We start from the raw sequence: 12,056 nt of genomic DNA on the forward strand, positions 1-12,056 counted from the left end.
TGCTACCACTACACTACAATTAAGCTAATGACATGAAATTAAACTAATTAAGCTAAGGGAGAGGCACAATCCATTAAGAAATGAGCATGAACCATCAAGAAAATTACAAGAGCATTCCATTAAGCACAATATTTTGACAATCTCTAGATCTATGACATTAATACACATAGACATGCATCAATAACATAAGAAATAGAGACAAATACATGAACATCTATTCTAGCATACATAGACATATGGATAGAATGAAATGATCAATTGGAAGCATTAAACCACATAAATCATTGAATAAACAAGATCTATATATATATAAGTGCCAAAACATATATTACAACACTAATCCCTCAATAATACACAAAATCAAGATGCAGAAAGCATGCTTGGGGCTAACTCTAGCCCCAAGAGGATGTCTAGCCACTCATGGTAGTGTTTCTTTACCCTCAAGGGCTAACTCCATGGTAGAGATTTGCTCCTTGGTTGATGAAGAGTCTCCAATGGTGTCTCTAGCCTCCTCCTCCTCTAAGCTTCCTCTCCAAGAGTTCTACAAGGTATGATATGATATGATGTGATATGATGTAAAAAGTAATCCTTATCCTTATATAGGTAGGTTAAATGACACCCAAAATAAGCTGGGGTTATACAGTAAATATTCCCCAATGATTGGATAAAGGACAACTTTTTATGAGCTGGAAATTTAACTTTTTCGCACTGGAGGAAGTTTGATCGATCGAACCTTGGACTTAGATCGATAGAACATGGCTGAGATCTATCGAACTGAAGTTGAATCGATCCTCAATGGTGGCGCTTTTTGGATAAAAACAAATCTGAGATATTTTGAAGATATTTTTGAGAAAATGACAAAAGTGGTTGGTAGGGTGGTACAACTAGATAAGATCAATCATTTGGATGAGGACAAGGCAGTTCGATCGATCGAAGAATGATGTTGGATCAATCGAACTTTTGAGATCTCTGAAAATGTCATCATGGCTCTGATCTATCTTGAAGTGCTGAGATCGATCATGTTGGATCGATCGAACTTTGATCTGAGATTGATCGAAGATGTTGATTTCCATCTTTTTCTTCCTTTTACTTCCACTTGGCTCATTTCTTTAATTCATCCCAGAATTGCTTCATTTCTGCTCTTATTTGGCTGAGTTAGCTTATTTTCGGGATAAGTGCCTGAAAATGAAAATAATATGAAATTAATCTAAAACGGTAAAGTAAGATAGATAAACGTACTAGAATGCTTAAGCTTAAGGGGTTTAAATACGCACTTTTCAGCGCTCATCACCTTGCACCAACAATTTTGACAGCAACTCATTCTCCATTGTTAGTATAGTAACAAGGCTTGATTCAGTGAAGTTTTCTAGTTTGGATCATTATCAAAAACCTCATAAAACTTTGCTCATTTGAAACTCTCGAGTATATAGTAAGGCAGGTTAATTTAGGGTTATTCAACAAAGGCCTAAACCCTAAAACTTCTATAATAATGTATATAAAGTGAAGTTCAATACACTAATTGTGATACCCCTCGGATCCGAGACACGGGTTGATCAGGCCCAGGCCCAAACCCGAGGGAATATCAAACAATTAATATTTTAAAGTGAACACAGAATACAAGATGAATTTAAGAAATAATAGTTTAAGCTGAAAGAAATCTAAAATATAAAAATCCTTTAACCATAAATACTTAAATCCGGTAATCCAAAACCTTCAGTACTTTAAACAACTTGGGAATCCATCTCTAATGGACCCCTAACAAAATCCCAACTGAAATGAAACTACTCAAAGAACATCCAGAGTAAACCATGGCGAGAAGTCCTACGTTGTCGGAAGAATGAGTGACCGTCTCTACTCAGTACAAACAAGCTCAATCCTGGAACTGACGAACACCTGAAAAATAGGAGTGAGTCAGGCCCACGAACAATTTATAACCTACTACAATCCAAGCAGAGACTCGATACGCATGTACATCCTAACCAACTCAACAATAGCTAATAGTCCGTAAATATACATATATATATTCACACTACGGGACTTTCACTGGACTATGGAGAGGGTCTCAACCTGAATAGAAGGCAACATGCGAAAATGCACCCATAGGTGGGCATGAGTACCTAGACCTAACAGGGTACAACTCAACCTCTTATATCCAGCTACGCATCCTACTGCATATACACTCCCTAACCGACGACTTTGAGACTCAAGCTCATATCGCGGTACCATAAAAATATATTTAAAGTCCTCTCCTGTCCATTCAAACCAGTCCAGTTAGTCATTCAGCTTGTTCAGCTTCTTTAACTTAACTTGGATAACAAGTAATCCATTTAGTCATTCAGCTTGTGCAGCTTCTTTGACTTAATTATAAGTAGGATTGATTTCATAATCCATTTCCTTATTCCGTATAGGTAGGATGTAGTATTTTGAAACTAATTCGTCCCTCATATGTCACCGTCCCATACCGGTGCATACAATCCATCCATCAAATAGTTGATAATACACATAATGAATATAAATGCCAACTAATCCACAACATCCATATAACTGACAGAACATAAATAAGTGTTTACATCCATTAATTGCATACAAGGCATAACAGAATTTCATAAACTAACATGTTTGTCTTATACCACTGTTACATGATTATCTCATAACTTATAGCACAGTGAACAAGTATATACATCCTTTAATCCGTAATAAGCATAATCTAAATATATGTTTGAACATGCTTACTTTATACCGCTACACAATTATCTAAGAATTGATATTACATTTAACATATGTATAACTCCATTTATCCTTTATAAGCATATAATAATTCTGTAATCTGACATGTCTATACTTTACCACTGGAACATGGCACCTCAATTAATTTAATGGAAAGCACAATAGACCTAGACAACCTATCATGCTTATACATCCAGTCTAGCAATTGATGAATAAGTACTAAGATTTAGTCATCAATTTATATTAACAAGCGTAATTAAAATAAGATAGACTTTAATATGCTCATTTTACACGATTGTTATATGATTAAAATTGGATAATCATTCTCGAAAAATTATTGAAAACAACACAAGCTATTTTAATCATTCGCATCCACTGATAGTTTACATAATTGTTAAGAAACATTCACCGCTCAACCTGTAATCCCTAAGTGGTTTATCCTCCATTGCCACATCCTCTGAAGTCTCAATCTAACCTTAGATTACTTTTAAATTCCCATGTGCAGTCCCCGTTCACTTCAGACAGGTCAAAAAACCACCCTAGAGGCGGAAAAATATCAAAAATCAAGAGAGAGGGGGAAAAGAGACGTCTCCCCACAAAGGGGAGCCGCCTCCCTTTGAGTGGAGCCAGCTCTACCCCATGTGGAGCTGCCTCCACCTCTCTTAGAGCCGGCTCCACCCTTGTGGGGAGCCGTCTCCTTCTCTGGTTTGCTCAGTTCTCTCCTCCTCCTTCATTGGTTTGATCTACGGCGACTACCAGTTGAACTGTCCTCCCTCTTTAATGTTTCTACCGATTAAAATAAAGTTCCAGAGACTATAAAAATCTTTAATCACTAATCAACATCAATATGAACAAGAAATACACATAGAACCATTAAACAAACAAATACAGAGACATGTAACCACAGACAATCAACAACGAACCTAAACAAGCAAACAGATTAACTTAGCAGTTTATTTACTCCTGGAATTGTAATAGAGATGCAAAGAACACAAGTCCAAGGGAGAGAGTAAGGATAGAACTTGCCTTTAGCCTTACACAGTCGTCTTCTTAAGTTCTCCAGCGAACCACCTACTGAAATCCTCCTCTGTTCCCTCTCTGCCTCCACAACCGTGAGTAGGGTTCTAAAACCCTAGGCAGAGTCTTATTACATATATTTATAGGTTTATACAAAACCTAAACTTAATTTAAGCCCTAAACTGAATCTAGGTCGGCCCACAGAAAATCCTAATTAAAGTCTATATCGGCTTATAACTTAAACCTGAACAGAACCCTAACTATATTTTCATAATTAATAATTAATCCATGTAATAATTAATTTAATTTAAAGGAAACAATAAATTCTATGAAAGAAAACAATTAACACTATGAAAGAAAAATAATTAATTCTATTAAAGGACATATCATAATATAAGTCGTCATTTAATGCAAATAAACACGCCAATAAACAATTAAATAATTAAAATTCAATTAAAACAATAAATTAAATACTAGGACTATCCTTTAGAAATTAGGGGTATTACATTAATCCTCCTTCAACAAGAATATACACATATCATCTTTAGCCAATGATTGCTCAGGGAATGTTCTGACATTCTTCATGTGAATGGACCAATATAACCTTGCCACCTTAGTTGTTTTGTCCTTAAGCATACCAGAAATTACACTTTACTAAGATAAGGCTGTAATTGTATTCTTATCCAGACTTAGCCTCCAAGCAATGCAATTATATAACATACAATATCACTATAGGGCCACTGCAATGTGTCACACACCTGAGCTCCGTGTGGAAAGACCAAAATGCCCTTTATAACAGCCATTTGTCACTTTCAACATAATATAAGTCTTAAGAGTGGAATATAAAGAGAGAGAGAAATGTGGAGAGAGAGAGAGAATGGTGGTCGGATGAGAAGAAGAAATAAGGCCCCAAGTGTGGCCTCTAATCCTTTTAACAATGAGTGGTTAATAATGGGTCAATTCCTTAACCCCCAAAGTTACTATAATGCCCTCCTCACAAACTTTAACCACTAATTTGCCTTAAAATATCCCTCCTCACTCAAAGCTAACTACATATATATATATATACACACACACACACCTCATATAAAAATAAAGTGAGCATAAGGAATAAAATAAAAGAGAACACCGAAACCCACATGGCGAGTAAATCGAGATGCGTCAAAATGATTAAAAAAAAAATAAAAGAAAAAAATCCAAAAAAAAAAAAAAAAAAAAAAAAAAAACATTACATTACCCCTCATAGATCTTCTTAGGGTTGTTTCCGGACCTTTCTGGAGCTTTATATTGTTGGTCCCTTCACCTTTTGACTTTTAATGCCAAAAGGAGGAGAAATGAACCTAATTCAAGGATTTGTACATCCTTTGGTATGATATATGTACTGCTTTGATGGTATATTGCTTTCATTTTAAATGTTTATGAGATATTTAAGCAATAATTGATTTTTGACATTTAAAGGCAAAAAGGGGAGATTGTTGGTCCTATCTTTGAATTAGAGTTTGCTTTTTTAAATGTCAAAAAGCTGTCACAAGTCCATTTCAGTTAGTTTCAAGTGATTCTTGAGTGCTCAGTGCATTGCAGAGATTTATAGGGGCAATATGGTCATTCAACATTCCTATAAAGTATTTTCAAATAGACTAAGAAAGGTACATTGTGTTGACTGTACTCATTACAGGCCAGTTAGGGTTTGAGTCTCTTGTTTAGAAGAAGATAATTGGCTTAAGAGTTATTTAGGGGCAATTGAGTTTTTTCACACTTGTATCCTATCATAATACACTTATTTGAGATAGTACATTATATTGAATTGCTCTTATTTACATTTTGATCGAGTGTCTACAGTTGCAGCTTTAGAAAGTTGTGTATATTAACAAGTGTCCCTTATAGGGGTATTTTGGTCAATGCAATTGTTGACCTTCCTTATGACATGTGTCCTGTGGTCCTTGTGTAAGAAAATGAAGCTTGTTATGCATTGCTTAGTGGTTAAACTAGCTTGATATATATTACTGGTATATACATATATATAAGTTGTCATTTTGCATGCTCGCTGAGGATAAAATAATGAGTTGTAGAAGGGGCAATGTGGTCCTTTCACTGAAAGAATGTCATAACATTCTCTGGCTAATGATTGGTAGGTGATGTCATGTGGATTTGCTCTTTAGGGTAGGACTACAATCCATTGTACCCTATATATGATGTTATAGAAGGTGAGCCTCCTAAGCTTAATTAAGAACTTTGTGAGCATCCTTTGAGCTATATTGACAAACACTCGAGACACCAATGACAATGACATATATTTGAGTTTTAACAATCTTTTGAGAGCTTAATTCAACTCAAAATTATACATGGTGTGTGTGAATCATTGAAGATGAAGATGAAGGTGGCTGTGAGAGGCCTTTTTGCTGCTAAAGAGAGGTCCAAAGGTTCAATCCAATATTGAGGCCATTTCAGAGGGTTCTAGAGGTTGAGGCAAGTTTGTTTTACCATTTTATAACTGCAGGACTTGTGATTATATTCATATTTCTCCTATAGTTGAGTTTGATGTTTCGAACCTCATCACAAGCCTTGTTTTCTAGTTTAGCTATTTGTTATTAGTATATATGCATGATATCTTGCTGTGAGTTGAACTCTTATAATTTGAGTAAGTTTTTATAGTTGAATCAAAGCTGTGGAAGTTGAGATTTAGGGTTTTCTGCATAATTAACCCTATTGAACTAAGACTTTGATATACCTTGCTTGAATCATTGAGAATATCATCTGAGCAGGTGTATAATATTGATATAAGGTTGAGGGTTCCATTTTCAGGTTTGTGATAGTACAAAATTCCAGTTTTACCCTTGCAAGAACAGATTATGCATAATGTTGTGTTATTGTTGTTGATACTTTAAGTTGTACATTCACTCATAAGTTGTGTAATAACTTAAGTATTATTGTTATTCATATATTTCTATGTATTTGGTGAGCTGTGAGAGCTCACAGGGTCCAAGCAAGGTTGCTTAGGATAAATGGAGTGTCTGTGTGCATTGTTGTGAGCTAGGGTGTGTGCAAAGTGAGAGACAATCGAGTGTGTATCTACTTGCATTACAACTAATGGAGCTTACATTAGTTGTGGCCAAGAACGAAGATTTTTGATCTCTAGTTGAGTGAGATTTTCTTGTAAAAATCACTATATACTTGTGTATGTTTGTGTGAGCCTTAAATAATATTGAAATTGAACTAAGTATGAAAGAAATTTTTGTAGTAGAACCAATTCATCCCCCTCTTGGTTCATCAATTATTATTATTATTATTATTATTATTATTTTCTTCTGTTGATAGTTTACTTGAGTCATTAAATAGTTTGTTTCGATCAAAGAATAGTACGTGGGGATAATATAATAAATTCGTAGATATTATGTCATGAATATTTATACTTGATTGAGAGTATAGGTGAATTACATCAGTTTTTTCCACTTAATTATTTATTCATTTATTTTCTTTTTCTTTCTTTGCTATAGGAATCTTAGGATTGGGGGCATGACATTGGCTCCCATAATTTAGGCCCCACATCATAGATCATGTTAATATCTTTATTAATAAAGAGTCCATCCATGAACCATTTATAATAACACAATTTTCGCAATTTACATATCGCATATGACACGCCATCGTATATATGTAAATTACTTGTGTAGTCAAGTGAACACCTCGATTTAAAAACCAAATCGACCAATACACATCATTGACAAAATGAATATAAAACATCTCATTAGACCACATTTATGAGACACAAAATATTGTCTCATACCATCCATTAAATTTGTTAAGCTAGGGCATACAAAACCAACAAATTGTAACCTCTTCATAAATCCACTCCCACCACACTGCGATCTTTCTTTATTTGATTCAAAATACTATCATTACATAATTTACATGAAGAAAGGCCACTTTAACCAAAAAATGAAGAAAGGGGCCAACAATACCTTTAAATGACATACAAGACCTTACAACGAACGCACATTAAACTAACTACCCCTTACTCAACCTAACTTTGGTTGTTACTTTAGTGCCCATCGGAATCTAAATGCTAACGTTAGAGTCACCGTAAATCTCCTTCGAATTCTTTAGTTTCTTCGCAGTTGATCTCCACTTGAAAAAATCTCCAAACAATGTCTCCATTTCTTCAAGGGTTCTACCCTGTGTTTCCGGGAGGAACGTAAAAAAGAAGAACCAAGACACTGACGCGATCCCTGCGAAGAGAAAGAACGCCCCACCAATGGTGATGGCTTTATATAGAGATATAAAAGTCATCGCGATGACCCCACTCGTCACCCTATTAACTCCCACTCCCACACTAAAACCTTGAGCTCGTAGCTTCAACGGAAATATCTCCGAGGTGTACACACCGGTGATGGGACCCATCCCGATAGAGAAGAAAGCCACGAATGATGACACGGTGATCATGCATAGAGCGACGGCCCAGGTTATCTTACCGTCTGAGTGATCGATGATGGTTAAACCCACACCTAGTAACATCAAAGAAACGATCATACCAGCCACGCTAGTGAGAAGCAAAGGTCGCCGTCCGGTCCGGTCCAGGAAAAAAGTGGCCACCAAGATGAACATTGTTTTGACGAACCCAACTGCCATCGTCGCAAGTAGCTTATCTGTGTCGTTTGTGATGCCGGCCTTTTCAAAGATTCTGGGGCTGTACAAAACGACGGCGTCTATACCGGATGATTGCTGAAAGAAGTGTACGCCGATGGCTGCGACCAATATATGACGAACGGCCGGTGTAGGATGGAGGAGTAAATCTTTCCATACGGCCTCGCCGTGACTGAGTTTTGGGGGAGTAACGACGTCGTCTTTCCAGTGCTGGGGAATACCGGCGGCTTCTTTTATGTCGTTGAGTCTGAGCTGAGCCTCTTCTTTCGAGTCTGATGTTTTGTCGAGGACTCGCTTCGCGTCTCCGAGTCGACCCTGCATGACGAGCCAACGTGGTGACTCGGGCATGGCTAGCACACCAATTGCCAGGAAAACTGATGGAATAGCTCCGATTCCAAGCATGAGTCGCCAACCCAAGTGAGTTGGGAGCTTGGAAAATGCATAATTAGATACATATCCAAGTAAGATACCTATCCATACAAAAACAAACAAATTACGTATAAAATCATGAAATTTTTTAAAAGTAAAATAATTCGTTTTGTTTTGAATACAGATATTAGTTATTCTATTTGAAAAGTCAAAGAAAAATAAATTATTTCCTTAAAGTTTGATGTAGACATGAAAAAGCACCTTTTTTCTGCAGAATGTGGGTTTGTGCTCTTTAGCACCCTTGCAGTGCTTTTTTTTTTTTTTTTTTTCTTTTTTTTGATTTAATATAAATTTTAATCTTATAATGATTGGATCCAATACATCCATTACTAAATACGTTAACAACTGAAACTGTACTATAGAATACCAAATCAAGAACAGAACGAATTATTATAAGATTATGCGTGTATGTAGAGGGTAAGGGCTCGTTTGGGTGTATAAGACAAGGGTTTGGTTGTGGTTGGGTGCAGCAGTAAGATAAGGGTTTGGTCGTGTTTGGGTGTCACAATAAGAGGAATAGAGTCTTTTCATGTTTACGAGAGTACCATGGTCTTTAAATTATATATCTTGTGTCCTATAATCGCACGTGATATTTTAATAGTGGGATTCAACCAGCCGATCGCCAGACGGTGTCATCGCTAACAAAAATGTATAGTTTATAAATTTTTTGTAATTTTTGTAGTTTAAGGGGTTTATTACTAATTGGTCAATAGTTCAAGAAATTTTTGTATTTTACCAATTTTACCCTTAAAGTTAAAGTTAAGGTAAAGTACAAAAAAATTCTCTAAACTATGTTTAAATTTGCAAATAACTTCCTAAAAATATTTTTTGTACATAAAATCTTTCGAACTATCACATTTACTTGCAAAAAGCCCCATTGCCTTAACTATTTTTAATTAAATGACTATAGTACCCTTTCTTATTGAATTACATTTGATTTATTTTTTTTATTGAAATAAATTATGAAAAAAATTCATATTAATTTGATAAAACATTCTTCATTCAATTTGCATAAGTTTGCCTTTAATTTTTTTAATTAATTATTTAAATAAATATCTTAAGTAAAAAATTTTAAAACAATTTAACTAATTTCTTAATTTTTTATGAATATATTGCATAAAAAAAGAAGATATTTTTTATTTACATAATTTATTAATTTTTCATTAATGTTGTATGAAAAAAAAAATGTATTTTTTTACACTAGATTTTTTAAAAGTGAGTATAATAGGTTAATTATTTTTAGAAAATAGTAGCCATAAATCTATTTATTTTTTTATTTTTATGATATTGATATTGATTATAAAATTAAGATAAATGATATAATTAATATTTAAATAAAAAAAATATAATAAAAAATAATTTAATAAGAAATGACAAATTTAACAAAGGAGGGTACTGTGATGATGAGCATGATTGTTCATACCAGCGTTGATGAAGACTTCCGGGAAAGATGCGAGGAAGCCCCGGGAAGCAGCCGGTGAGATCTCGGCGGTGTAGACGGGCGCAATCAAGATAGCGTAGCCGACACCGAGTCCGGCGACAAAGCGGCCAAACATGAGAAATGCATAGTTTGGGGCGAAACCCATCAATAGTGCGCCGACGAAGAAGATTGCAGCAGCGACGACTATAGTGTACCTGCGCCCGATCCAGTCCGAGGTTCGGCCTGCTGCGGCCGACCCCAGAAGAGAGTAGAGGTTCAGTATACCCACCAGGATTTCCACTTGTGTATCGCTGATCTTCAGGTCCTTCTTGATGTAGATTGTTGCTCCACTCATCACTCCAATATCTGTAATTAATAAATTTTACAACAATGATTAAAATTTTTTTTACTTGTTTAAGATCGAATTTGATAATTATTGAATTAAATTTATGAAAGAGAAGTGACACGCCGTTATTATTCTATATTTTCTATTATATTAAAAAATATAAATATTTTACACAATCTTTTCATTCGGTTTGGTTTTGTCTCCTAGAATTGCAAATTATTAATGAATGGTTTTATGTTTTTGGAACCAAGGTCTAAGCTCAACAATTAAAAAATTCGAAACAAATCAATCGTTTGAAAAACCATACCAAACCAATTGTTCCGGTTGAAGTAAGGGGTTCTCAAAGATGAATACTACTTAAATAGAAAGAACTGTGTAGCTATTATAGTAACTCACCATAGCCCAATAAGATGGAATTCATTGAAGCTAAAATGGCACAAGCAAAAGCAAACTTGTTTCTCTTTGGTTTCGTCGGGGGATCAAAAGCTGGAATAGGTACTTGTGGTCGGTCTGTGAGACCACTGTTCCCAGGTTGCAGGTTGGCCATCTGTCTGTGTGTGTCAGTGTGTGTGTGAGAGAGTGTACCTGTGTTCTGCGTGGTATAGATAGATTATGAAGAACAGACGAAGGGTTGAGTGATCCGAATACTATGTGTTATTACTGTGTGTGTGTGTATATATATATATATATATATGATGGATGGTAAAATGGACATGGCCAGTTCTAGGTGTGCGATACGAATGGACAGAGGCAGGGGCCCAGGGCTATTTGGCCACATGCACAAATCGTGTGGAAGTGGGTTTACCTCTTTTCGTCATGTGAGATGTAAGCACTTGTCGCATACGGAGGCCAGATTTCATTAGTAGCTTTTTGGTTTTTACAACAGATTTCGTTAGTTTGAAAAAAACAAACAAAACAATTAACATAACAAATACTAGATAATTCAAAAGGCAAATAAGAAAAAAAAAACTTTGTTTTTGTCAATATTACACACAGATTATCTCTTCTTTTTATAATTTTATTTACTTCCACATAAAATTTACTTTCACATTTTCAGTGACGGTGGTATAATTTGATAATGATAATATGTTATTTTATTATTTTATCCCTTAAATGTTTGTCGTTATTTTAGTCATTAGAATAACATAATTAACCTTCTACTCATTTTCTGCTACTGACATTAGGATATTGTAATCTGAAATTATACAAATCCTACACATGTAGGATTGAATTATTTTTTTCTTGATTTAGAACTAATTGATAGGTAATTAGTTTCCTGATTATTATATATTTAGTTACATATTTTAGTTAAATAAATAGAGTTTTAATTCTCATATTTTTTCTCTGAATTTTAAGATGGTATCAGAGCAATCGTACTTTGAATCTCTTTGAATTTATTTTTATTTTTATCTTAAATTTATTGAACCATACCCATACACGTACACATACCCATACATTTATTTTTATTTTTATTTT

General features: G+C 34.8%; 1 protein-coding gene across 1 annotated transcript; it reads right to left on the reverse strand.

Annotated features, from left to right (window-relative positions):
- Nucleotides 1-7,556: 7,556 nt before the first annotated feature.
- LOC132300670 (polyol transporter 5-like) lies at nt 7,557-11,252 on the reverse strand. The gene is made up of 3 exons (XM_059797851.1): nt 10,977-11,252; nt 10,238-10,600; nt 7,557-8,855 (listed from the first exon to the last, which is right to left on the reverse strand). Exons 1-3 carry the CDS (start codon nt 11,125-11,127, stop codon nt 7,801-7,803), a joined length of 1,569 nt encoding a protein of 522 aa, XP_059653834.1. The 5' UTR covers nt 11,128-11,252; the 3' UTR covers nt 7,557-7,800.
- Nucleotides 11,253-12,056: the final 804 nt, after the last annotated feature.

This window comes from Cornus florida, unplaced genomic scaffold, assembly GCF_030987335.1.
Source record: "Cornus florida cultivar Cherokee Brave unplaced genomic scaffold, ASM3098733v1 CherokeeBrave_3.0.0_Hap2_Chr03, whole genome shotgun sequence".
Lineage (NCBI taxonomy): Eukaryota > Viridiplantae > Streptophyta > Magnoliopsida > Cornales > Cornaceae > Cornus > Cornus florida.